Source organism: Solanum pennellii, chromosome 10 (genome assembly GCF_001406875.1).
Source record: "Solanum pennellii chromosome 10, SPENNV200".
Lineage (NCBI taxonomy): Eukaryota > Viridiplantae > Streptophyta > Magnoliopsida > Solanales > Solanaceae > Solanum > Solanum pennellii.
The window spans coordinates 76,197,701-76,225,215 of NC_028646.1; the positions used below are offsets into that span (position 1 = coordinate 76,197,701).

General features: G+C 32.7%; 4 protein-coding genes and 1 non-coding gene across 6 annotated transcripts in view; 1 reads left to right on the forward strand and 4 right to left on the reverse strand.

Annotated features, from left to right (window-relative positions):
* LOC107002691 (phosphoinositide phosphatase SAC8) overlaps positions 1–4,090 on the forward strand; it is a 12,361-nt gene extending 8,271 nt beyond the window's left edge. The window contains exons 10-20 of one of the 2 annotated variants that reach the window (XM_015200830.2): positions 602–688; positions 766–843; positions 1,390–1,454; positions 1,857–1,955; positions 2,075–2,174; positions 2,308–2,416; positions 2,503–2,575; positions 2,661–2,754; positions 2,854–2,940; positions 3,362–3,428; positions 3,557–4,090. In XM_015200830.2, coding sequence (XP_015056316.1) covers positions 602–688; positions 766–843; positions 1,390–1,454; positions 1,857–1,955; positions 2,075–2,174; positions 2,308–2,416; positions 2,503–2,575; positions 2,661–2,754; positions 2,854–2,940; positions 3,362–3,428; positions 3,557–3,684 — 987 coding nt within the window. In that variant the 3' untranslated portion in view covers positions 3,685–4,090. The remainder of the gene's footprint in view (positions 1–601; positions 689–765; positions 844–1,389; positions 1,455–1,856; positions 1,956–2,074; positions 2,175–2,307; positions 2,417–2,502; positions 2,576–2,660; positions 2,755–2,853; positions 2,941–3,361; positions 3,429–3,556) is intronic. The other variant, XM_015200831.2, reaches the window with a different exon arrangement.
* Positions 4,091–4,984: 894 nt separating this feature from the next.
* On the reverse strand, positions 4,985–9,858 carry LOC107031907 (acyl-coenzyme A oxidase 4, peroxisomal). The gene is made up of 13 exons (XM_015233411.2): positions 9,704–9,858; positions 9,091–9,195; positions 8,718–8,824; positions 8,478–8,555; positions 8,264–8,387; positions 8,057–8,130; positions 7,910–7,969; positions 7,673–7,782; positions 7,143–7,302; positions 6,448–6,524; positions 5,690–5,861; positions 5,521–5,613; positions 4,985–5,360 (listed from the first exon to the last, which is right to left on the reverse strand). The coding sequence occupies exons 1-13, from the start codon at positions 9,729–9,731 to the stop codon at positions 5,229–5,231; spliced, it is 1,320 nt and encodes a 439-aa protein (XP_015088897.1). The 5' UTR covers positions 9,732–9,858; the 3' UTR covers positions 4,985–5,228.
* A 1,466-nt stretch (positions 9,859–11,324) lies between these two features.
* Positions 11,325–15,085, reverse strand: LOC107032481 (lysine--tRNA ligase). The gene is made up of 16 exons (XM_015234085.2): positions 14,925–15,085; positions 14,741–14,798; positions 14,519–14,587; positions 14,256–14,421; positions 14,084–14,177; positions 13,849–13,934; positions 13,662–13,774; positions 13,479–13,559; positions 12,990–13,115; positions 12,621–12,903; positions 12,449–12,545; positions 12,218–12,374; positions 11,991–12,134; positions 11,854–11,922; positions 11,630–11,773; positions 11,325–11,539 (listed from the first exon to the last, which is right to left on the reverse strand). The coding sequence occupies exons 1-16, from the start codon at positions 14,960–14,962 to the stop codon at positions 11,504–11,506; spliced, it is 1,761 nt and encodes a 586-aa protein (XP_015089571.1). The 5' UTR covers positions 14,963–15,085; the 3' UTR covers positions 11,325–11,503.
* Positions 15,086–17,688: 2,603 nt separating this feature from the next.
* On the reverse strand, positions 17,689–17,761 carry TRNAA-AGC. The gene has a single exon. It is a non-coding gene; the product is annotated as a tRNA-Ala (tRNA).
* Positions 17,762–25,431: 7,670 nt separating this feature from the next.
* On the reverse strand, positions 25,432–26,715 carry LOC114074350 (putative F-box protein At3g52320). The gene has a single exon (XM_027912230.1). It carries the CDS (start codon positions 26,713–26,715, stop codon positions 25,432–25,434), a length of 1,284 nt encoding a protein of 427 aa, XP_027768031.1.
* Positions 26,716–27,515: the final 800 nt, after the last annotated feature.

A 27,515-nucleotide genomic window follows, 5' to 3' on the forward strand; every position in this document is an offset into this window, starting at 1 on the left:
ACTGCCCCCCCCCCCCCTCTCTCTCTCTCTCTAGCCAGTTCTCTTATATATCTGTCCTCTCTCTCTCTCTCTTTGTCTCTTTAGCCAGTTCTGTCTCTTATGTATCTGCCCTCTCTCTCTCTTTAGCCAGTTCTGTCTCTTATATATCTGCTCTCTCTCTCTCTCTTTAGCCAGTTCTGTCTCTTATATATCTGCTCTCTTTCTCTCTCTCTCTCTCTTTAGCCCGTTCTCTCTCTTCTATATCTTCCCTCTCTCTCTCTCATTTATGTCTGCCCTCACTCTCTCTTCTATGTCTGCCCTCTCTCTCTCTCTCTCTCTCTCTCTCTCTGTCTCTCTTTAGCCAGTTCTGTCTCTTATATATCACTCTCTTTCTCTCTCTCTCTTTCTTATATATATATATATATATATATCTTAAATGCATGAAAGAACATTAGTCATGTTTATTCTCATCTGATAATATTCATGTACTCTTTAAGTTTCCTCTTTCCATTGTTGAAGATATTGTGTGTTTGAGAAGTCACTTTGCGCTAACAAAGAACAGAGGCAACTTTGACAATTTCAATGATCTAAGCATTGAGAAATCATCTCTTCTGCATTTCAGATTCGAGGTTCAATTCCACTCTTGTGGGAGCAAATTGTTGATTTGAGCTATAAACCACGGCTTAATATTATTGATCACGAGGAAACAGTATGTACTTATTCTAATTATTTTTTTATTTAAAATTTTTACTTATGTATTATGAGAAATTGCCTTCCGTTGTTCAGCCAAAAGTTGTGGAGCGCCATTTTCATGATCTCTTGCAAAGATATGGGCATGTCGTTGCAGTTGACCTGACAAACAAGGTATATAGCTTTCTGCTGATACTTAGTTCTTTGAGTTGATTTGATGTTTATAATGTGGACGTTCATTTTACAGTATCAACATCGGAGAATGTTTTAAAGTATACGTGTCTCCATGCTCAACAATACATGTATCCATGTTTATTGTCCTTTTTGAATATATTAGGAAAATAAAGATTATGTTTTTTGTTTCTCTTTTCTATTCCAATTACTATAATCTTAAGCATTATGTTACGGTCCAAAATATCTCAAAATCATTATGAATGATGAAATTTGTGTCAAAACAGTAGCTATTATTTCATTTCTTAGTCGTCAAAGCGGTCATATTTCATAGTAATCTGTTTCTTATGAGACCACTTATCAATTCTAGTTTTCTGCTACAGGAGCTAGTTCTGATAATAACTATTTCACATTGCGGTCATATTTCATAGTAATATGTTTCATATGAAACCACTTGTCAATTTTAGTTACTGCTACAGGAGCTAGTTCTGATAATAACTTCTTCACATTTACAAATGTGTTGACTATTTTCATTATCTCCTTTTGCAGCAAGGTGATGAGGGTCTATTAAGTGCAGCTTATGCAACAGAAATCCAAAAGCTGTCAAGTGTGAGGTGACAGCCTCTCTTAAACCTTTCTCTATCTGAGGCTGTAGAATCATTTCCATGTCATGGTTCAATAGTGACTGAAGTTAGAAGGTAGAGAGAGAACTTGAGAATTTAATAGTTGGCTGACGCTTAATTCTATGATAGTTGCCATCACATGCCCAAAGTTAGAAGATTGAGAGAAAGGTAGTAACTAAAGAGTTGGCCAGTAACTTCTGATATGGCAGTCATCATCTAAGTCAGTAGACATCTGGTTGATTTCCCAGGATTGGAATAGTATGAATATAGTTATTTAATCTTTTTTCCAATCAATAATTCAGCAATTTTGTGCCTACTGCACTGCATTGAAAAACTGAGGTGTTGCCTACTCAAATTCATGACTGATTTCTTGATTCTGTGTGCATTGTTTAGATATGTCTCGTTTGACTTTCATCACTGTTGTGGGGGCTCAAACTTTGACAACATACAACTTTTATATGATCAGATTGCAGAGGATTTTGAAAAAAATGGGTAAGAATTAAACTAGACCAACAGTGTAATTGCTTGCCAGGAAAAGACTTCCATTTGAGAATGTTTAATCTCCATAATACTGTTTTTTCTTGCTAAAATTCACTAATCCAGCTGAGCAGATACTTTCTCATAGACACAGAAGAGAAGATTATATTAGAGCAGAGAGGAGTTATTAGATCCAACTGCATTGACTGCCTAGATCGAACAAATGTTACTCAGGTTGGAGGAAGCACATCTATTCTTTATTCGATGAACGAGTCCTTGAAATCCTTCAAACGCACATAATATTGTTTATTTTATATGATGATTTCCCTTGTACTTTCCCTTTATAAACTGCTGTTATCTTGTGCAGAGCTACCTGGCTCGGAAATCTTTGGATTCTCAACTCCAAAGACTTGGTGCACTTTCTTCAAATGAGTGCATTTCTATGTTCACTGAAGATTTTGAAATCTTTAAGACTAGTATGGACTCAGTAACATTCGTGGTCAATAAATTCATACTTGTAATCTTTGTCTATTTAGACTTCATACTCCTAATAATATTGCAGTGTGGGTGGAGCAAGGTGATGAAATCAGCCTGGAATATTCTGGAACACATGCTCTAAAACGGGACCTTGTCAGGTAATGGACGAAATATTTTGGGTTTAAAAAAATAAATGCAAAAGCATCACTTTCTACTTTCAATTTACTTTGAAAAATGTATCAGATATGGAAAACAGACTATGACAGGACTTATACAAGACGGGATGAGTGCCATTTCAAGATACTTCTTGAACAATTTTCAGGATGGAATTCGCCAAGTATGCTGCTGATATTATCTTACTATGAAATGATCTTCTCTTATTCTTTTTCTCTTTGCATTGCAAGTGAATCTCCATATACTTTCCATGCACTTGCAGGATGCGGCGGACCTTATAAGTGGTCGCTACAGTGTTAACAGGGACAGCCCCTCTCCATTCCAGAATAATGGATTCGACTCACTCAGTGTAAGCAATGACAGTCTTTAAATAAATAACCTATATTATAGACGGGCTTCCCCATCCAGTAGAATCATGAATCTTACCAATCTGTTTTCACGAAGTTAAATCTCTATGACAGTATTGCGGACATTTTTANTCCAGTAGAATCATGAATCTTACCAATCTGTTTTCACGAAGTTAAATCTCTATGACAGTATTGCTTCTTACACAGTAGTGTTGGTGTGTGGTACAAATTTGTTAAAGCAATTGACCAGAAAATGAGTATCAATGACCATATTATAATGAAAAAGCGTAAACCCATACCAAGTGGTTACTTGTCTAAATAACTACTAAATTGTTGCAGTAATTTAGCCTAGTCATATTACCTATCCTTTTGTAACACATTGTTGGACTGATTATTATTGAACATATGAACAAATCATTGCAGTATCTACCAGTAGCATCAGCACTTTTAATTGGTGGACTGACCGTGACCACCATCACGATTCACCAAGGTATCATTTTCTACTTCCATTTTTTAATAGAACTGAATAAGATTGTCAGTATCCTGAGTATTTGCAGAAGTCTTATCTTATAGTTTCATTTCTCAAGATTCTAATTTAGCATCATCTACTCTCGGTAGCAGGACGAAATACAAATACCATTTTGTCCTCTGCACTGTGTGCTGGTGTAACTGCTGGAATTATGGCACTAGTCAAATCAAATGGAAGGCAAATCTGCTCAAGACCTCGATTGTGTGGACTGCTGTAAGTCTGAGCACCATATCATAGTAGATATCCAGAACCGTGAGGCATTTTTTCTTCGTGAACCAGACTGCTATTGAACCCCTGAATTAAGCCAATCCATCAAAGAATTCGGGAACTGGGAGGAGTTCTGGGACTAAGGAAGGAGCAGCAGGCATTGTTGTGTTATAACCACATATCAGAAAACCTTATAGTAAAGGGAAACATGACTGATAATATATATTTTACTTGTATCAAATTTGATTCACCCCAACTTGTTTGGGACTGAGGTAAAAATTGACTTAAATAAGGCTATATTTAAGTTCATATCCCAATAATGTTTACATCCTGATTGAGGAATTGATGATTGTAGATTTTCATCCAGTCAAAAGTATGAATATCCAGACATGGAATACAACTAGCAGTAATGTCAAGTGTCCTCTTTCCCCCGATATTATTACCTTTTTTTTTTCTAAAAAAACAAACAAACATATGCTGCATCACGGAAATAAATATTTCTATTTTTCCGAATCTTTTGAGAAGAAAATGTTGCATTGTGAAAATAAAATTTCATGGGGGCCTGCTAAATTTTGCTTGTCTATGTTATATTATCCAGTGAGAAAGTGATACGTATTATAGCTTATTGGTTGGATTATGGAGAGCCTCAAGTTAAGCATAATCAAGTTAAATTGTTATACGTAAAAATATATCATTCTCTATGGTACTAATTTTAAAAAATCTATCATATAAAGACGGAGGAAATATTATTAAGAGTGTAAAAAGGTCAAAAATCAATTCTATATTATTTAATTTCTGAGAAAATGCACAAGTATTTCCTCAATTTATGTCCGAAATCTCAGAGACACATTATACTATACTAAGGTTATATTACCCTGAACTTTTTATAAGTAATTTACTACCTCTTTTCGACTTATATGACACTAGCTTGAAAAAAAAAATCAATCAGCATTAGACCCACAAGATAATGTAACGTAGGCCAAAAAGGGGTAAAAAATTATTAATAAAATAAGCTAAGGAAACAATAGAACCTTAATATACTATAAGTGTATTTCTGAAATTTCGGACATAGGCCGAGAAAATACTTGTGCATTATCCCTTAATTTTTTATATTCTGCATTGCAATTTAGCCTGAATACTCAACATCAAAATTTAACATCCATATCCATACCTATAATCATCAAAACTTTTAACAGATTGTTTTAATGATTGTTATATATTATTTCATAATCTCTTATTATTTGAATCTAAATAATGTAATATGAATACAAGCTAATTGGTGTGAGTTTTTTAAAATCTCAATAAGAAAATTCATATAAATCAGAAAGATAACTGCAGATACTGGCTTACATAGCCAAATCAATACACAATAATGAACATGTTCACATATAACAATGTTAACTTTATTCTCAGACTTATTTATGATAATGATCCTGGAAATTAGAAGAGATTAAACATCCTCAAGTTTGTTCAATTTTTTTTTGCACAAGAATTCTAATGTGCACTGAATTCAGCAGAACAATTTCCAGAGAATAGGAAGATGGTTGAAGCATTTTACAGACGACTCTGTGGCCTCAATGGTGCTGGCTTGAAGCTAGGAAGACCTGTAATTTCTCTACCTGTTACTAGAGTGTTGATATCATAGGTACCCTCGAACGTATAGATGGGCTCCAAGTCACAGAATGCCTACAGACATCAACAGATATGGAGAAACAAGATCACAATGAGTAAGGCTCAGCAGAAATGAGATCTACACAACCATACAAGTAAAAAAATGAAAATAAAGTATCCTGTGTTTGCATCTATTTGGGGAGGAAAGTAAGCATATCGAGGTTCATTCACAAACCTTTGCCACTAGGAAGTCGGCCAAGATACCGTTACCACCAAGTAATTCCCGTCCAAGAGAAACGGTCTCTCTAGCCCTCAAGGTATTCCATGACTAGAACAAACGATATGCCAATCAGTGCAAAAGATCAATCCATAACCACTTAAAAATCTGCAGAATAAGGTTTTACCTTCCCCAAGCTAGCCTGACCGGGAGTCATTTTACCACTCTCGTACAACTTGCAAAGGCGCCATCCAACAAGAAGCATAGCCTGAATGTTGCTCAACATCTGAACAAGCTTCTGTTGATTTAACTGGAAAGCAGCCAATGGAGCTCCAAACTGCTTCCTCTCTTTTAAATACCTTGAAGTTAGAAAATGATTTAGCCCATAGAAATGTTGAAGTAGGTAACCATAACACTATATAAAAGCATTGAACAAAAGATTGAAGGGTACAACAGAATGCTAACGGCAGTTCTTCTAACCTGCTTCAGGGTAAAGATATTCTAAATAGTAGCTACTAACTTCTAGGACCCCTTTATATTTAATTGAGAGAATCAATGAACTATGATTTCTTATAAATTGACTGTTCTAGTTGACAAAAAAAAGAGACGCATGGTTCACTAAGCTCCTGCTAAGGGCCAACCACAAAGGTCTAGTTTATGCAGCCTTACCCTGCATTTCTGTGAAGTAAATAAATTTCATGACAGATTATATGTTGACTAATGAAAAATGAAAGATGCAACAACTATGCTTCAAGTCCTAACCTAGTTCTTTTCCTCAAATCCTTATCAAAACGACATCATAGACAATAGCAACCTCAAAAATGAACTTCCCCTAGTTTAACCAGCAGGAGTTAATTTGAAGTCATTTAAACCAAAGTGCATGCAGTATACTAATTAACTATCGTTGGGGCAAAATAAAACAAGACATCTAATTTAAACTACTACCTGTGACACATATCATATACACCCATTGCAATGCCTATAGGCAGCCATGCAACCATGACACGTGATACAGCAAGCACCTATTCAAGGAACAAAGTTTAGACTGTCAAGACAATTTCAGCTACTTCAGTAATTGACGTAGCAAATTATTGACAATAACGTAAAAAGGACAGAATTTTAAATGAAAGAACTTCAAGAAAGTTGAATGGCAAAGAGCATGCTTGGATTATTGGGAATACAGATAGGAAATTTTTATAATGAGAACAATGGCTTTATTGATTAATATGACAATTGAACTGCAAGAAAAAATGCATTAGTAAACTAAAGATAGTGATCAGATGAATTTAAAAATAAATCCATTTTTCCTCCTTTTTTGTGGATAGCTATGTATTTTTCCAATATGAATCTTCTTTTTTCTAGTTTAGGAGGTTGGTGCATTTGGTGGAGGATGGGTATTTTCAAGAATATAACAAGTACACATTAATTCATTCTCTTAAGGTTTAAGATCTAAATTCACATGGTAAGTATTTGATTCTTGTTCCCTTGTCCGACCAACCATTAGTGACAAACCTTTTAGTATATAAAACTAACAATAACTTCAGGATGGTGCTGCTGCTCAAGCTTTATTAGTAAAAGAAGCATATGCGGCTATCCGCACATTTTGCATCATCAACCTCAATTAAGCATCACAGCCATACCTTACTTGTATCGTTGAAAGAATTGACACCTGGTAGTCTATCCTCATCAGGAACAAACACTTTCATAAAGAGGATATCTCCATTCTGAACCATCCGCAACCCAATTTTGTTTTCTATTTTAGTACATTGCAAGCCTGGAGCATCCTTCTGTACAATGAAACTGAGACAAACACAATAACCGATTTTGAGACAAAAATTAGAAGTTCAGGGCAGAGGGACATACAGAATGTATATTCCAGTGAGAGGGGGGTACGAGCAAAGTGACCTCCTACAAAACTCAGTATTATAGTTATACTTCTAGAGTCCATACTGGGTATAGGAACAAGTAACAACCAAATTGTTCTACAAGAAGGTTAAGAGAAATATAAATAACAGCATTTATCCTAAACCAAACCCAAGTCTCAAGATGGTGAAAGCTAGTAAACACTGAACTTTTTATCACAGGACATTTTCAGAATGGTTTCAAGTCATGCTTGCAATAAGTGAAAGATGTGTGGACTTGATTATCTAGAAAGCATACTGTTACTTACCCATTTATTTGGTTTGTGGCTGCGTTTCTGGCAAATATAACCAACACATCTGCAAAAGTGCTGTTTCCTATCCACCGTTTTTGCCCTTCAAGGATCCAACCTCCTTCAACCTAAACATTACAGATCGCAAAAGAACGGGAAGGGGCACATATTAAGCAACCTCTTACCCTAAAAAGAACAAAATAATGATGAACAGTATATACATTAATAACCAGGATTATATTTTAGATTCTAGACCTTTGTGGCAGTGGTCCTCAAAGCACTTGCATCGCTTCCATAGTCTGGCTCAGTTAGACCCTAACTCCCAAAAGATTAAGATTATAACTACTTATCTATAGAAGAACAGATGCTAATGCAAAATCAACAGCTAACCAAGCATCTTACCCAACAAGATATACTGCTAAGATCAGCCAGAGATGGTAAGTATTTTTGCCTTTGCATTTCTGATCCCAATAGTCCTATTGTTGAAAGAAACTCGATGTATAAGAAGTTGTCTATCGTTATTTAAGACGATTTACAACTGAACTTCCCACAGCTCCAAATAAATAAAGATGGTGCAGACAGAAACTTCGGATAATAAAACTAATTTACCAATAGTGAGCATTGCCAAAGATGAATGCACCAAAATGAATGTACAGCAGCTTGCATCAACTCTGGCAATTTCTGCTAGAGCAATGGCACTTCCAGTTACTGATAAACCTGGACAACCATACCCCTGAACCAGAAAGTAGATACATGCGTTATAGAAATTGAGAAGGATTCATTAACAGTAAATCTGCCAATTCCCACTGCTATATAAAAACACCTTTATAGTGCCACCAGATATGTTCAAAGCACCAAGTTTCGGAATAACTTCAAACGGAAACTCTGCTTTTTCCCAGTACTGCACAATCAAATCAAGAAAAGGGTCAGATGCTCAACCTTTTACTTAGAAATTTGAGTTAGTTGGGAGAACAATGAGTATGTCTTTGTTTTTTATTAACTATATTTGCAACTAAATAGTTAACACATACAGGAAATACAGAAAACTATGGAATACGGATACCTTTGTCATTATAGGAGCAATTTCTTTTTCCATGCACTCTCTCACTTTCAGTCTGACGGCTTTCTCTTCAGAAGTCAAGAGATCATCAAGCTGATAATAGTCCGAAGCTGTAAAATTTACATCCCAGTTAGTGAAACCCCTAGCATTGTGACCACAAAAATGATCTTTTCAAATGATACCAAGAGCTGATCAGCTCGAATATCAAACTACCCCTTTACAAAGATAACTCAGTCCTTAAAGGAAGCGATCAATACAAACATTATCATCCAACAAAGCAGTCTCATCTAACAATATTCAAAAGAGTACCAAGCTTCTTTCTTCAAATAACAAACAGTATAAATACACAAATAAGTAGAGTAAGAATCAATCTTACTGCATTTAGGAAAGACGGACGCTGGTGTTGCTTGAGGAAATGCAACAGAAACATCCAAAGCTGGTAGATCAAAATAGGAACTTTTCGCCTCTTTAGACATTTCTTCTGCATCACATTTATAAAAAATCAAATGAATCACACAGAGAATCTGAAGCAGCAAGTAACTAAAACATGCTCAAATCAAATAGCAAAATACAAACAAAATTACTTGATCAACATCACAAGTATTAATTTAGGTTCAAATTTGACAGCTAATTACAAATATATAAGCTTTTTCCACCATTCATAGATTCTAAAGTGTAAAGCAAAAAAACAAACAATGACTATCTTTTTTTTAAAAAAAAAACACTATTCAATCAAAACAGTCACCCCCCAAAAAATTAGAAAAATAGTATCTTTTTGCCCTGCAATTTCATACTTGTACAAACGAGAAAAACCCCATTTCCAAAATCACATTTTTTTTTATCCGTTATATTTCCTTACCAAGTTCTGAAAAATAAATAATCAAACAATTCCGGTTACCAAATCCCAATTATTCCGTATTATCTTTGAAGCAAAAAATAAAAAAAAGTTAAAAATGAAGCGATTAATTCTTCTGATAAAAAAAACGGACCTTGAGTTTTAGTTGGTGGAACTTTCATGGTTAAAAAAAAGAAAGAATTCTGTGGACTCTTCAACTGAGAGAAAAGAAGAAGAAGAAAAGACTGTTACGATTTGCAAAATGATGAAGATGAAAAAATAAAATAAAATTAAGGATATAAAGTTGGCACGGAAATCAAGGTTTGTAATTAAAGATATTGATCGATATTTGATTTGATCACCCACGTCACACTATCAATATTAAAATGATTAAAATATACTAATCCAAACAGATCCTTAAATTTGTTAGATTTTTTCTCTTAGATATCTTGACATAATTTGTTCCTTTAAACAAAATTATTATTTGATGTGGAATTATATTTGTGGATATTAATAGTGAATATGTATGTCGTTTTAGAACTTATTAGTCCAATTAATAGTGAAAATGTTCGAGAATAATTGTATTTTACTTAAGTCATTTGAACACAATTGGAGGCATTTACAATAGAAAAGCCGATCAAAATCAACCAACAGTGTTTTAAAGGAACAAATTATGGTTGATTCAATGATTCAATATGAAAATAGCGTAATTGACGTACCTGAGGGAAAAAACCCAATAGATTTAAAAATCTTTTTATATATTTGGTCAAAATACTATTTTAAAATATAAAAAGTTTTACTATTATAAATTGGAGTAATAAGTAACTAAATAATTTAAAATATTTAATGACATAAAAAGTTGAATTAAATCTCAAATTTTTATGAAAGTAACACAAATTGAAACAGATGTACATATATCATCTAAAAAATTCATAAAAAAGTACAAACTATAAATGCTAAGTAGGAATTGTAGGGTAGCTTTTTTTTATTAAAAGAAAATAAAAATTGGTGTGTGATGCCTGTATGGAAGATAATATTGCAACGTAGAAGCACCTTCGAAAGCTAAATAAGGCAATAATAATTAACCTAAATAGAGAATCTCTTAAATATGGATAAAATTTATTCACATCAGATATTTCATCAATTTATTTAAATTTATTATTAATTTATTTAATCTTAATTTATTAATATATATTTTAATTTATTAAATCACATAATAATAAAAATTACATGAGTTAAGTGTAAATACTCGACAGATAATTTTTTCCTTTAAATATCCATTATTATAAAATTAATTGCTTTACTAATTGGGAATCTCTTTTTGGGGTAAATTTTTTTGAAAAAGTAGGTATTCTTAAAATAGAATACTAAGATTTATTTATCTTTCCAAGTCCATAAATTTTTTGAACTATCCTTTTCGAGTCAAATGTGTAATAAAATGAATCTTCTTTATTTGGTTAAAAATTAAAATCCAGTCAATCAATTCATAGATTTGACTTTTTTTTTTTAAAAAAAAAATAGGTAATCTGTACTGGAAATTTATTGATGAATAGTCTAGGTTTGGAAATGATTTGGAATAAGTAATTAATATTGATGGTAAAAACATAAAAATAATGCTCTTTTATATCTCGATATACAAAAATAACGAGAAAAAGTAAAATATATTTTTTTTAAAATATATGATCATGTAAAAGTGTAAGCAAAATATCTTATATTGATATTTAACTATACTTTTTCAAGAGATGGATACATTGTCCACCACAATGCACTTCCTCTCATAAACAAAAAAAAGTAAAATTTTTAATATAATAACATTGTGTTCATATTTTACATTGAGATACTAGTAAATGAAAATTCTAAACAAATTCTGGGAACTAATTATGTAAAATTGCTCAATCAAACTTGATCATGAAGGAGAAAACACGCGATTGCTCGCGCCACTTGTTATATTCTTTCATTGTGATCTCATGGCTGGAAAGAGGATAACTTCCTGAGAAGATATACAGAGAAAAAAATGTAGAGTAAGAATAGATATATCTGTTTAAATTTTAAAATCTTTAAGAATTAGAGTTAACTAAACCTTGACATTTTGTGAATCTGTAAGCAACATTGCAAGTCTATCAATCCCCATGCCTAGTCCACCAGTAGGGGGTAATCCATACTCCAATGCAGTTATAAAGGATTCATCCAAATCCATTGCCTCGTCGTCTCCTAATTGTCTGTCCTGATGTAATGAAACAAAAACAATGTTAGTTAAGCAGGAAAAGTGAACGAGTCTCTTAATTGGTAATGTAACAAAGATACCTTTAATTGTTCAGCAAAGCGTTCTCTCTGTGCTGTAGGATCATTTAGTTCAGTATAGGCATCACATAGCTGGAGAAAAATGAAACAGGATGAGATGATTATAGGGTAAGGTAAACGTCGAAAAAATAAAACATTACCTCTCTTCTGTTAACAAATAAGTTGAAGCGCTCAGTCAAACCAGGTTCTGATCTGTGTGATTTAGCCAGTGGGCTCATGATCTCAGGATGGTTGATAATAAAAGTGGGATTTATGCAGTTTACTTCAATAAAATGACCAACTAGCTGGGAAACAATCACACAGGTATTAGTACATTCAATAAGATATAGTAAAGACAACAGTATGCTTTGGCAATGTAGGAAGTGACCTTATCGAGTAATCGTGTTGTGGTATGAGGTGTAGGGCATTTGACATCGAACTTTTCACATACATCTACCAAGTACTTGTTAGCACTTTCACTCGATAGATCTCTAGGTATACTGATGTTAGCCACTTTCTCCAACTCCGACAACATATCAATCTTTCTGCAATTAACCATTTAAGTAAATGCTAGTCCGGAAGGTGAAGTTTTACACCATTAGTCACATATTAAACATACCTGAATGGAGGAGTGAAATCAATTTCTATCGGTTCATTATCCAAGCCATTAGCATGGTACCTTATTTTATAGCTTCCGGTTAGTTCCTTCACCATACCTAAGAGCAACATGCAAAAAATCAAATTGAGATTGAAGACAAAAAGCAATCTGGATAACTATTTGAGATGCTTACCTGATAGTAGCTGCTCTGTCAAATCCATCAAGTCGTTGTAATCAGCGTAAGCCATATAAAGTTCACACATTGTGAACTCAGGAGAGTGAGTTAAATCCATTCCTTCATTCCTGAATTGCTTCCCCATCTCGTAAACACGGTCGAATCCACCAACAACTAACTTCTTAAGATAAAGCTCGGGGGAAACACGCATGAAGAGTTCTGTGTCCAACTCGTTATGGTGAGTGATAAATGGTCTGGCTGAAGCTCCTCCAGCTGTCAAATTCATAGAAGGAGTCTCCACCTAATACAAGTAGAAAGCTGAGTGAGAAAAGAACACATTGATCAGAAGAATAAGTCAGCATTGGAATGCTATTTGTAGAATTAAACCTCCAGAAACTCAAGATTATCGAGGAAACTCCTGACGTAAGAAATGATTCTGGCGCGAGTCCTAAACAAAGCTCGAACTTCTGGATTCATCATTAGATCTAAGTACCTTTGACGATACCGAGTTTCCTGAAATTCACAATGTAACACAATTAGAATACTGTAATTAGATGCTGGACACCAGATAAACCAAGTATGGTACTCCAATACTATTGAGAAATTCTCCTTTTTTCCGCTCTTAATTGTATCCCTTCTTTGTCTTCGTATGATCTATAGGTCACAAGCTCGAGCTGTGGATGCAAACACTAATGCTTGTGATAGGGTAGGTTGTGTACATCACAGCCCTTGGGATGTGTCCCTTCCCTTGACTGTGCTAACGTAGGATGCTTTGTGCACCGGGCTACCCTTTTTTATCCTTTCTTGGTCTGTAACTGGGGTGGGAAGGGGCTTCGATTTCACATTTGAAAAGCCAGATTCTTGATATGATCATACCTGATCCCTTAACACATATGACTCGGGGTTTCTCAGATCTCCTGGAGTCCAAGTATCATAAGCTGTTGTTCCTTGGAAATTCTGTAAACAAACAACTCCTTTGAGTCATGTATTATGAATCATTGATGTAATATGTACTGGACAAACATAAGATAGGTATCCTTATAGTTGTGGGTGTTTCACCTGTATCCGAGTTTCATCTACGATAGTCAGCCGCCTCGGTAACATGTGTAGGCAAGGGGCTAGAACTATAAAAGATTTTGCAAAGATACTTAGCTCTCCTCTCTTACTCTTTCCTGCAGCAGAATGGCACTTTAGTGCCTCAAAAAATCTTAGTTTTCTTTCTTTAATTGGATTTTAAAGGACTAACCAGGATATCCGCGGACACCAATGATGTCACCTCGCTTCACTCCAGAGTGATAATTAGAAAACTGAACAGCATCCACATCAGAATCCCTAAACATATATAAATGAGATGCAGTTGGATCAAATGTGTTCCCTACGCCATTTTCATTAGTGATAACATAACTTCAATCGAAGAAATAATAAGTATTTTATGGAATGTCTTCATTTCATCACTCGTTAAGCTCATACACTCGATGTACCTTGCACTAGCCAGTACTTGTACTCTCGCCCCACCACCAAGCAGTTCATAGAAATAGAGTTTTGACGATGATGCTCGCTTGCTTATCACTCTCCCTACACAAACACGAATAAAAACTGTTAAAATTTCAAACTCTAATCAATTACTTATAACGGATATCATAACCTGAGCACCTGCTAAGGAGATATCAATGTCTTCAGGAAACTCTCCAGTATTTAGATGAGCATATCTGCTAATAAATTCAGGAATAGACATTGTAATGAAGAACTTATGTGGATATGGATTGATTCCAGATTCTCTCAACGACTCAACGTTCCTCAATCTGTTCGCCAAGTATTGCTGCCACAAAAAAAAATCACCTTTTAACCATTTATCACACCGTGAAATCTCATGCTCATCGCGGGATAATTTCAACCTGAATGGTAGAGGTACTTACAGTAGGATCCAAATTATCATTCTCAGGTAAATTGTGTTGCTCCATTTGCCTTTTAGCTACTGCTGCTGCCTGTACACATCCAATCGGGACAAAACTCATGAACACGAAAACATAAAAATGTACACTTTCACTTGCAACGCAAAGACGGGGTAAATCCCTGAGAGATAGTCAATCATCACTGATAACAGAACATAAACAAAATACACAGAACAGAAGATTTACCTTCTTTTCCTGTTCAAGTTGCTCCTTCTCCTTTGCCTTCTTTTCTCTCTTAATAGCACTTTTTTCACCAAAGAAAATCAAAACATAAGAGCAACATATATTGATTGAACACATAGATTAACTTTCACAATTGCAAAAAGGAAACTGAATTAAAAGAACAAAACAAGAAGCTAAATCACCATACTTCTTGCTTAGTGGCTCTGTTGAAACAGATGAATCCATCAGTCACTATAGTTAGACTTAGCAATTTGATGAAATTAGTAGAGGGTTGATTATGTTAGTAGTTAATCCAGGATTAAACAAGTTGATAATTTTTTAGTAGAAATTTGCCAATTAAATAAGGTTTAGTATGACTTAGGATTACTAAACAAATGGAGTGATGGACAAGAAATATATCATTGTCATTCATATTATTATATTGATAAGATTAATATTACTTTTTCATCACAAAGTAATTTACTCATATCCGTTCTCCTTGGTTGACAAGAAATTAATTTCCAATTTTCTTAGCATGATATACCACTTTTCCAACACAATATTAATATAGTAATACCAATTAACGGCCCTACCTAGGCTCTTCCTACTTTTTAATTTGTTGCTGCTAAACTCAAGCACCCTTCAACTACTAAATGGGTCCAGGTGAGCACCAAAATTAAATATGTGTGATCATACTAGGAGAGATAAGATTAAAAAAATAGATATTCGAGAAATAGTGATTAGGCGAGACATGACAGGTCATAATAATAATAAATTAATGTAAAAGAGAGAAAGAACAATAACAAAATGAGCTAATGCAATAATCAGAGCTCGAAATACCATGTCGAACAAGATCGAAGAACAAGAAACTATTTTAAAATAGTGCTAATACTACTTGTAAGAAGGAAGGCCCTAGTATGACCACCAAGCCTATCCAACATGGAGTGAGAGAACGCACGACTACCAACTAACCCTCAACACCCTAATTTACGACTACCAAACTCTAGTTATATAAGGTCATCTCGAACCTTGGTAAGATATGACCTGTCATGTCTCGTTTTGTTATTGTTCTTTCTCTTTTTTATATTAATTTATTATTATTATTATTTCCATATTTGTATCCACTTTTCCAAACTGTTTGGCGAATTTCAAGCTGAAGACCTATTGTAAATAACTATTCTACCTCTGCTAATGGGATAACATCTACATATACACTATCCTTTTGTTCTCAAAGCTCACTTGTGGGTTTATAATGAATATATGTTGTTGCCAATATATAGCATTAAATAATATTTAATATTATTCAACTTCTAGTTTTTTTTTTTCAATTTTATAATCTCTGCACTTCAATTTTATAAATTATAATGCTTCCTTCAAGAAACTATTTTAAAATAGTGCTAATACTACTTGTAAGAAGGAAGGCCCTAGTATGACCACCAAGCCTATCCAACATGGAGTGAGAGAACGCACGACTACCAAGTAACCCTCAACATCCTAATTTACGACTACCAAACTCTAGTTATATAAGGTCATCTCGAACCTTGGTAAGATATGACCTGTCATGTCTCGTTTTGTTATTGTTCTTTCTCTTTTTTATATTAATTTATTATTATTATTATTTCCATATTTGTATCCACTTTTCCAAACTGTTTGGCGAATTTCAAGCTGAAGACCTATTGTAAATAACTATTCTACCTCTGCTAATGGGATAACATCTACATATACACTATCCTTTTGTTCTCAAAGCTCACTTGTGGGTTTATAATGAATATATGTTGTTGCCAATATATAGCATTAAATAATATTTAATATTATTCAACTTCTAGTTTTTTTTTTTCAATTTTATAATCTCTGCACTTCAATTTTATAAATTATAATGCTTCCTTCAAGAAACTATTTTAAAATAGTGCTAATACTACTTGTAAGAAGGAAGGCCCTAGTATGACCACCAAGCCTATCCAACATGGAGTGAGAGAACGCACGACTACCAAGTAACCCTCAACATCCTAATTTACGACTACCAAACTCTAGTTATATAAGGTCATCTCGAACCTTGGTAAGATATGACCTGTCATGTCTCGTTTTGTTATTGTTCTTTCTCTTTTTTATATTAATTTATTATTATTATTATTTCCATATTTGTATCCACTTTTCCAAACTGTTTGGCGAATTTCAAGCTGAAGACCTATTGTAAATAACTATTCTACCTCTGCTAATGGGATAACATCTACATATACACTATCCTTTTGTTCTCAAAGCTCACTTGTGGGTTTATAATGAATATATGTTGTTGCCAATATATAGCATTAAATAATATTTAATATTATTCAACTTCTAGTTTTTTTTTTTCAATTTTATAATCTCTGCACTTCAATTTTATAAATTATAATGCTTCCTTCAAGAAACTATTTTAAAATAGTGCTAATACTACTTGTAAGAAGGAAGGCCCTAGTATGACCACCAAGCCTATCCAACATGGAGTGAGAGAACGCACGACTACCAAGTAACCCTCAACATCCTAATTTACGACTACCAAACTCTAGTTATATAAGGTCATCTCGAACCTTGGTAAGATATGACCTGTCATGTCTCGTTTTGTTATTGTTCTTTCTCTTTTTTATATTAATTTATTATTATTATTATTTCCATATTTGTATCCACTTTTCCAAACTGTTTGGCGAATTTCAAGCTGAAGACCTATTGTAAATAACTATTCTACCTCTGCTAATGGGATAACATCTACATATACACTATCCTTTTGTTCTCAAAGCTCACTTGTGGGTTTATAATGAATATATGTTGTTGCCAATATATAGCATTAAATAATATTTAATATTATTCAACTTCTAGTTTTTTTTTTTCAATTTTATAATCTCTGCACTTCAATTTTATAAATTATAATGCTTCCTTCTTAGTTTCAGCAAAATACAACTCTTGAAAATATTTTTTTTTAAAAAGAATGAAAAAGCCAATGGAGATGCGGGGTATCGATCCCCGTACCTCTCGCATGCTAAGCGAGCGCTCTACCATCTGAGCTACATCCCCAGATACGTTGGTCTGTTGCTAACCGATTTAATGACCTTTTCTAAGAAATAATATTTTAATGAAATTTAAAAAGATGTAGCAAACGATAAAAAAAAATGGATAATTGTGCAAAATAGCAAACTAATAATCTAAAATAAATGGAGTAGCTACTGTTTGATTTAATTGTGCCTCATAGCAAGCATTTGTCAGTCGTTTCTCTCCCTAAAACTCTCGATCGCCACTCTCCCATTCTCGCTCGCCACTCTCCCTCTGCTTGCTTCTCTCGCTTTATCGAACATAAGTGTATAAATTGCATTTCTGTTTTGTATAAAGTAAGAGAAAATTGTATATAGACATGCAAAAACATATATTTTCTTCCTATACACTTAATTATACAATATACAAACATTTTACTTAGATTCAATTGTATACAAATGCAAATTTTACACAGATATTGCAGCGAAATAGTCTAACGAATTATACAATTGCAGCGAAATACAATTTTCTCTCGCTTTATAGAACAAAAGTGTATAAATTGTGTTTCTATTTTGTATAAAGCGAGAGAAAATTGTATATACACATGAAAAAACATATATCTTCTTCCTACACTTATAATTATACAATATACAAACATTTTACTTCGATTCAATTGTATACAAATGTAAATTTTATACATATATTGTAGCGAAATAAGCCAGCGAAATAGGCAAGCGAATTATACAATTGCAGCGAAATAGGCCAGCGAATTATACAATTGCAACGGAATAGGCCAGTGAATCATACAATTGTATATGTATAGTGAATTATACATTTATATATTGTCTATTAAGCGCAATTATGCAAATTTTGTTATAGCATACAAATATTATTTTTTTGTTTGCTATATGTGAAAGTTGTCCTAAAAAAACCTTTGATTAGTTAAGTTAAATGGTACATAATTATAAATATAATAAAAAAGATCCCCCGCCCCTCGGTGTCTTATACATCTTCTTACGCCTAGTTGAAGCAACTTTTTTCTCCAATAGTGAAGTCTCTCTGGCTTGTGTATGATTTGACGCTCTAAAGTGTGTATCTTGCCCCTAGTTACTTAGTTGTATTTGATTTCTGTCGGTCGAATTATAATTCGCCACACGTCAAAAATGATTTTGCAAAACCATTGTTAAAAAATAATGACATGAATGAGCCTTTTTCTTGAACGATAACGTCATAGATGAGCTAAACTTTTAACGAATGACATAAATAAGTCTTTTCTAAAAGTTTGATGGTGTTTCGATACGCCCACTCATCTTTTTTTGTTGTCCACATGATATTTTTAATAAATAAAAATAAATATAAAGTACGAAATAATTTTTTTTAATCATTCTTTTGTTCTTCACTTGATTTTTAGTTTTGTTATTTATTTTTGCAGTCAAACAAATTAATTATTAATGACAATTTTTATGACATCACTATTACCACATACATGTTATACATCATATAATACTCTCCTTTTCATTTAATTTTTTTTTTGGAAGTGCTAAATATTGTGTATACATTTTTGTTTTTGGAATCAAATGATCATGTATATGTAACATTATTATTGTGAATAAATTTGCACAAAAACTACATCGATCTTAATTAACATTAAATTTTACTTCATTTGATATTTATCAATTTATTCTTATGAAATTGAATTATAAATAGTAAATTATTTGTCAGCCAAGAAATAAAACTTGATGATGAAAAGAGTAACTTGTTTAAACCTCTAACACATGTTAGTGTCTATGTTTTTGCTGCTACAACAGCATGCAAAAAATTGCTAACTATTGAATTATGAAATTTTGATGTAATGAAAAGATTTTATAAACAATGTGTCCAAATATTAATTGAATCTCTGGTAACAAATAAAATTAAACTTAGTCAAAAAATAATTTTAAACTTACAAAAAGTAAATCATTTTTTAAAAAAGGATAAAATAATTTATTTGCATACAAGAGTATTTGGTCAACAAAGAAATCCTTCAACTAATAAAGATGTTTTCGTTTTGAAATAAAATCAGTAACCCTGAAATAAAATCATGAAATAAGAAAGTCAACTATTAATTACACTATTCTATAACCACAAAGTTTTATACCTACAACCATATATTTATTGGACAAAAGAAAAGCTGAAATAAAATATTTCTATGTGTTCAATTATACGCATTTTGAATATTGAGATTTAAATAAGTCTATTTTTTATTGTAAAATTTTTAAATATTTTTTAAATATTTTGAATTATCTATTGTTATGACTTATACTTATTTTTACTTCGTTTATAAATATATAAATTTTATTTAAAAATTTTGAAGATTTAATGAGCAAATTCTCGATTAAACTTAAACTGTATCTTAAAAAATGAAACACATCACATAAATTGAGACTGAAGAAATACTTACGTAAATGAAGTACTGTTGCAAGTATGTAATTTGTTAGGTAAGTGTATATGCTTCCTAATTTATTTATATTTTTCATAGATATGTTTTAATTTATTATTTTTAAATTGAGAACTTTTCGATAACAATATTATGTTGTTTTCTACTCGCTAGAACTTGTTTTCAATAAAATAAAAAATAGAAATACATTTAGCTTCCGTACGGAAGCAATTTTCACCATTAGGAATCATTACTTTTAAAATTAGATAATATCCATTAGTTTACTTTTATATGAAAAAAAAAGTATGCTTCACTTTAATGAGTGATATTTTTCAAGGTTTATCCGTAGTATAAAAAATAAATATTCATCTTAACAATATTTAAGATTTTAATTTTTATTAGCCTGTGATTATTACACGTGAAATTGAAATTCTAAATTATGGAAGTAGAGAATCAATGTTACTGGTAATGTTATATGTGTTATTGATGTAATTATCTAGATAATCTATATTATGTATATACGAGGGTGTATTTTAGTACATTTTCTCATAGTAATTAGTAATCTAATAAACACTCAAACAACTTTCTAAAAATAAAAATATTATGAATCCAAATTCAAATCTCTTGACTTGAAACCTGACTCCCGACCTCGACCTAACTCTCAAGATCCGACCCCCAACCTCAACCCCAATCCGAGCACATTTGAAAAATAAAAATATTATAAATTCAAATTCAAATCTCGACTTTGGACTTGACTTCCAACTTCGATCCCATTCTCAAGATCGACTCTCGACCTCAACCCCAATCCGAGGCCATTTTTGAAAAATATTTTTTTTAAGTCAATTACATATTTGGGTACAAGTCAAACCGTCAAATCAAATCGAATTGATGAACTAATTCAACTAAAAAAATTTACTTTTGATTTGATTTGGTGTTGGAAAAAAGTGATCACTCTTGATTTGATATTGAAAGAAAAAAATCAAATCAACATAATATTTGGAAATATTATTCTAATATTTGTACATAAAAATATTAATTATAATATAATTTGTTAATATTTTTTAAATTAGCTTATAGTTTTCAATATTTTGACATTATTTCAAATTTTGGTTTCTAATTGTAATCTTTAATCTTATAAATATATCATATCATTGATATTTCAATAAAAGTATTTTGCATTCATGTGAATTTTTTTAAAGTCTTTTTGAAGATTTCTATCATTTAATATTTTTAGTTCTAGCATCACATATAAATAAAAATATATTTGATCTCTTTTAATCCCGGTATAATTATAAGATAATGGAAATATTGAAAGAAACGATTAAAATCCAAAATTAAAAAATCTGACATAATTAATTTTATTAGAAAACAAATCTAACCGACATATGTGCACGTCTACTAATATTCAACTAATAACACAATCTAACAAGTCAAAATATAAGACGCAATATGTCCTTAACCTCGTACATTAAATTTAACTATATTATTTTCCTGATAAAAAAAACAGTAGAAAATTGAAAATTATTTCATCATACTTTAATTGAAATAAATTTAGTTTCTCATGTATATATGTGATAAATGAAGATATCATAAGCTAAACTATATCATCTATCCTCTTTAAAAGAAACCTCACATAAATTTAAAAAAAATTAAACATTACATAAACCGGCTCACTAATCACTACACAATAAGCTAGCTGTCCCCTTTACTTTTACATGTACCCAATTGAAATAAAATAATTATAATAAAAATAATAAAAAGGATGTCCTAAACACAATGAAATAAGAATGTAGTACTCATTTGCAAAAATTCATCAAACTTAACTCTCTTGTATTCTATTCTCTAAAGTGCCTTTCGAAAATGTTCGACTATTTTGGTTTAATATAAGAGTAACAAAGTACATGATTAATAATTGTAGGATACGACTCAGTAACTTTGAAATGCAACCCCTTAAGTATGGAAGTCGTCAACATTCCTTTGTGCATTCCATTAATTGGAGAGATTGGTCACTTCCCGTGACTTTGCTTTCGTCCCGACCGCCCGCGCCTCCCACCCCGGTCTGATATTTTCTCAAGTAGAGCCGAACTGTTTTTACTTGTATTGGCCGGGTGTAGCCAAACACTTTCGATCAAATGAAAGTATAAGTGTAACATACCAGTGGGCGAGGTCTAGAAACAATGGAAGATTCTTACTCGTGCTCACCATCGAGCAAGGTATAAAATTATTAACTTATTCTTTTTTAATCCTGATCCTTTACGGTTTTAAAGAAACAAAGTTCCAATTTTTTCTCACCGAGAAAAATGACTCAGTTCTCTTTTTCAATAATGAGATACAATTGTGTTTTATTTAACATTCATAATAAAGTAAAATATATTTAATTGATGGGATTTTGTTGCTTTGTTTTATGTTCATTACAGAGAAGAAAAAGTTTTAACTTTTATACACTTGGGAGTAGTTTTGTCTACTATATATGATGAGATTCTTGCAGTTTTTCAATAATAGAGAAAAAATAATTATCTTTTAAGCACTTAATTAGTATAATGTCTTGTCAACTGTTGTGATGTGGTTTTAGGTGTTATGACTAATATACCAAAAGAGATTACACTAAACACGTGGAATTAGTTTTGCTTACGGTGGTATTCATTTCTTTTTTAGATTATCCTTGATATGTATTCCCATGAGTCGAGGTATCTATCAACAACAACTTTTCTATCTCTCAAGTTAGGGGTAAGGTTGCGTAAAACTAATCTGCTGCTGCTATTTTTACATAGATTCATTGCCACCTCAACTACCTTTAATGAGACAACGACGAACCAGAGTGACGAGAACTGGGCCACAGGACAGACGTGAGACGCCTGGAGTGGGGGCGTTACGTGCCATAGGTGGGGCATCAAGATTAACTGGGCAACGAGAAAGAGGTGAGACATCTGCAGCGGGGGCGTCACGAGCTAGACATGAGACGTCTGCTCATGGGCCATTGGGAGATCAACTCAGGTCTTCAAGAGTGTTGAGATCTGCAACTCGCGGTCAATCGTAACATTATGTTTTAACTTGAAAAAGTTATTATCTGGTGTCTTTGCATTTTAGTTTTATGTTTGAATGATTGCAAATTATGTTTTGACTCCTCTTGTTAAGTGAGTGGACATTTGAGGGCGGACTCAATGGTACTTTTTGTTGGTTTTCAAAAACATTTGTGCTTTTAATTTTTATCATTTTCTTTTCTGTTTTTGGCCTTTTTATTGTTTCGTAATGCAAAGTATCATCAACAACCGGCCATGCAGCAAGTCTTTCTCTAGTTATAAGATGAGTGTAACATGAATGACTCTCCCTAATAAAGACTCAACTCACTATTCTATTTGTACTTTATCGTGGGCTTTCGAGCGAGGAAAAAAAGGAGGGAAATTACGTGTGCCGTTTAGGTGATCAGTGGTGCTGCATTATTACACACTAACTTGGGAAAACCACCTGTAAGCTTCAAATACATCTGTTTTGTTGAGAAGCTGGTCTGGTCAAACTTAATACATGCTCAGTCTAGCCTATATATCTAGTCAAAATACTTCCGTGCTTTTAGAAAGATAATAGACATCAACTTGGATAGAAGAGATCAGGCATTTCTGTGACCTGAGAAATTTAAATTATGTGCTATAGGAAAAAAGGAACCAACTAGTTACTGATACAAATCCGCTTCTCTTCAAGAATGTGCAATAAAATATCAATTACTTCATATTTTGTTCAAAAAACTTATAACAGGAGGTTCCGCAACTCTCTATGGAAAAAGGAGCACCAATGTGTTAAGTTAAATAACATAAATATCCTGATTTCCAGATGTTAAATGCCAATTTGGTATAGTTAAGGTACTGAAATTTTTACTTTCACTAGATTAAGGCATATATGCATCCTAGCATTTAGATTGGGTCATTAAAAGTCTTCTAGTTTAGGTGTTGCGATGCGTTCAATCAATGATTCTCTTGTAAGCTCATAACATTATGGTTTGAGAGTCTTCGATGATTCTGTCATAACATTATGGTCTGAGAAGAGGTCCACTTCCTTGGTGACAAACAATCTACATGTCCTGTTGAAACTTAGAAATGTAAAGGTAAGGGAAGTTTAGGCATGTTAGGAATTAAGTTAACATCATCATCTAGGTGCGCTAAATTTTCACTTTTCATCGATCAATGCTATTTAGTTTATATTGTGGCGCTTAAGCAGTTCTGTATTTTAAATTAAACTTACCTGTTGATGACCAATATATGTTTGTCGCAAGCAAGTTTACCTGCTAGCAAATAAGTGGCATTCTAAAAACGTACATTATCGCTATTACAGAGTTATAATAAGAACGGATTCTACTTAGAATCGCTCTATTCCAAGAGTTAAGGCAAGCATAAATGGAGAAAAAGGTTACAGCAATTTGAAATGTAGTTATTGTGTGAAATCCTGAAAGTTCTTCAGTTAACCTTGCCTGTTGAATGATCAACTCCACCCACTGATCCCAGTCCTCTGGTGTAAATTATTGAATGCTGTGACGTAGAAACTAACACCAAACTGTTGTACATGTGATTACAATCAAAGAAGTTATACAACTTGTTTAAATCTCAAAATCCAAAAACTAACACATAAATTAGAACGGAATGAGTAAGGTATAGAGAAAGGAAGACAGGGAAAGTGCAACTTACTCACCATGAAGTTATCTGCAGAATAGTTGGAGCCAATATTAATTGTAGCTTGGATTGATGTTTGCAATACCAATAGTGTTCCATAGCTTGAGGTAAGAAATACTTCATTGTCGATCTGATCATATTTTATTTTGAGATGGCAGAAGACTAATCATATGGATTCAAATTTTTCATGGAAATATGATGGGATGATTTTCTTTCAAAGTTAATTTATAATTCAAATTGTGTAATAGATATGAGCTTGATCGTTATGCTCGTCAATGGCAAAGTTGCTTTCTCTGGAAACTTTGCAATAAGCATATCATTGATTTCATATATAAAATCATTCTTTGTTGTTAGGAAGACACTTGAATCCACAGAAGAAGAATTTGCGTAAATTTGTTTACTGATGTTACAACTAAATTTTTTCATCATAGTTGATTTTGAAGCGCGAGTGTGTGTGCATTTCGCCCACCTGGGAGGATGGAAGTCGTTGTAGCGAGAGCTATGCATTCTTTACTTGCTAGTAAAGCACGATATAAGAATGTCTTTAAATTCCGGTTCAGTGTTGTCAAACCAAAATAAATAAGTGTAGTTGAATCAGTAGGAGGTAGAATTTGATAAAATTAAATACTTGAAATAAATAGTTACAATCCGCACACAGCGTCTAAGTATTTTTTTTCTCTTATGGGGCGATGGTGAAGAGATATCAAACTAGGCACATAAGGGATTAAAATTGAACGGGTGCTAGTGGAGGTTTGAAATTCGTCCAATATCCTTCCAGTTGCAACATCGAAAAAAGACATGCTCTCATATGTATCAACCATCAAAATCTCGTTGGTAAAGCTCATATGTTGGTCACCAAATTCGCCATATATGTCATAAATTGTCACATTAAACTCCAGTTTCCATGAATTTAAGTTTTCCAGATCATTAATATTATGAGCAATATATCCCTTGAACAATATACATCTCGAATCGTGACACAGCTCATTTGTCATCAAACATATCTTTCCTCCTTTTTCCTCTATACTTACATGGTGTGATTCACTTTCTATTGGTACTTCAATCACATAAGATTCTTCCTTAGCAATGTCGAAAGCAACAAGTATTGTTGTATCATAAATACCTCGACTGTAATCAGCACAAGTAGTGTTTGTAGTCCAATATAACGCTCCATTAACACATGCCGGTGACCTAGGACCTGGTTCAAGTGAATCGTCAATCCATTTTAAAGGCCTCCATGAGTGGTCATTTCCGTTAATAGTTGAAATTGAACCTTTAACCATTTCTGATGATTTAGGAGCGTCAAAATCATAGTGACTTTGAAAAATGACCAATTTGTACTGATATGTAATTGGGCAAAATCCAAGCCCAGCTGTAATGTGATCTCCTCTAATTGAAGACCAATATGGATTTGGTGGAGTTGTCACATATTCCATAGTCATTGAATTACAAATGTGAAAACGAGCATGACGTGTACTCCAAAAACACACAAAACCATTCACACAGTTTGCCTTATGAAAGGACATTTGCTCAATACGTGATTCTGATGTATATTCCACAGTGAATAAGTCGTTACAATCATTCATCATCAAGTTTTCGAATGGTTTCTCTAAGAAATTATCATGCCATTCCAAGGAAGAAACAGTGACGGATTTTCCATTACTTGTGGAAATAGCAAGAGCCTTAAGTTGAGAGAATGATGAGGATTTCTTATTATTATTATTATTGTGTTCAAAGTGTGAGTAGGCAAAACTTCCATTGTAGATAATGGAATACCATTTCTTACATACCAACTTTAAATTTTGTACCAAATCTTGACAAGCTACTCTTCCTAATATCTCAATTACCATTTCATTGGGTATATTACAATTCATCATATGTTGCTCATCATCTTCTTTTCTCTTCTTTCTCTTGGAGATTTTCATTGCACCTCCTATATATCAATCCAGAATTAGATTAAATAAGTTATACACACATTAAAGGGAACATGCATAAGTAATATCCTAAACTATGCCCGAAATCTCAGAGACACACTTATACTATAATAAGGTCCTATTACCCCCCTTAACTTATTTTATAAAGAATTTTATACCCCTTCTCGGCTTACGTCGCACTATCTTGTGGGTTCAGCGCGTGTTGACAATTTTTTCAATTATAGTGCCACGTAGTCCGAAAAGGGGTAGAAAATTATTTATAGAATAAGTTCGAGGGAGTAATAGGACTTTAGTAAAGTACAAGTGTGTCTCTGAAATTTCAGACATAGATTGAGGGGTAGCGTGCATTTTCCTTACATTAAAAATTAATAAAATGCAATCAATATAATCTAGCTCTTTAAATTTGAGATGTAGAAATGCAAACATTTAAAATTAGGTTGTAATTAAAAATCATCCGACGTACCTTGCAAACCAAAGTGAAGTCTTTGTAAGAATTTCAACAAAAGATATTTATCTATATTTGCAAGTGAATAATATTTGTAGTGATGTAGACCATAAATATAAATAGGTTTTTGTAACAAAATACACAAGATTTTAGGTAAAGAAAGAATCTATCAATCTCATCAACGCAAATGACTAGGACTTTCCGGACTTTTTCCCAATTAATCACATATTTAAAAATTGAGAAGCTCTAAGTTGGATTACCATTTTACTTAATCAAAATAAAAATTAATTAATTTATTAAATACTAATATTTTTATTACATAATCAACCCTATACTGATTTCATCA

Excerpts from the sequence above, each read along its gene's own strand:
- LOC107031907 (XM_015233411.2), bottom strand. The coding sequence starts at position 9,731 with ATGAAAGTTCCACCAACTAAAACTCAAG. Across the intron at positions 7,970-8,056 it reads TTAGCAGTATATCTTGTTGG|GGTCTAACTGAGCCAGACTA; the intron begins GTAAGATGCTTG and ends TTTGGGAGTTAG. Across the intron at positions 7,783-7,909 it reads TGAGGACCACTGCCACAAAG|GTTGAAGGAGGTTGGATCCT; the intron begins GTCTAGAATCTA and ends TGTAATGTTTAG.
- LOC107032481 (XM_015234085.2), bottom strand. The coding sequence starts at position 14,962 with ATGGATTCATCTGTTTCAACAGAGCCACTAAGCAAGAA. Across the intron at positions 14,588-14,740 it reads AACTTGAACAGGAAAAGAAG|GCAGCAGCAGTAGCTAAAAG; the intron begins GTAAATCTTCTG and ends GGATGTGTACAG. Across the intron at positions 11,540-11,629 it reads CAGATTCACAAAATGTCAAG|GAAGTTATCCTCTTTCCAGC; the intron begins GTTTAGTTAACT and ends ATATCTTCTCAG.
- LOC114074350 (XM_027912230.1), bottom strand. The coding sequence starts at position 26,715 with ATGAAAATCTCCAAGAGAAAGAAGAGAAAAGAAGATGATGAGCAACAT.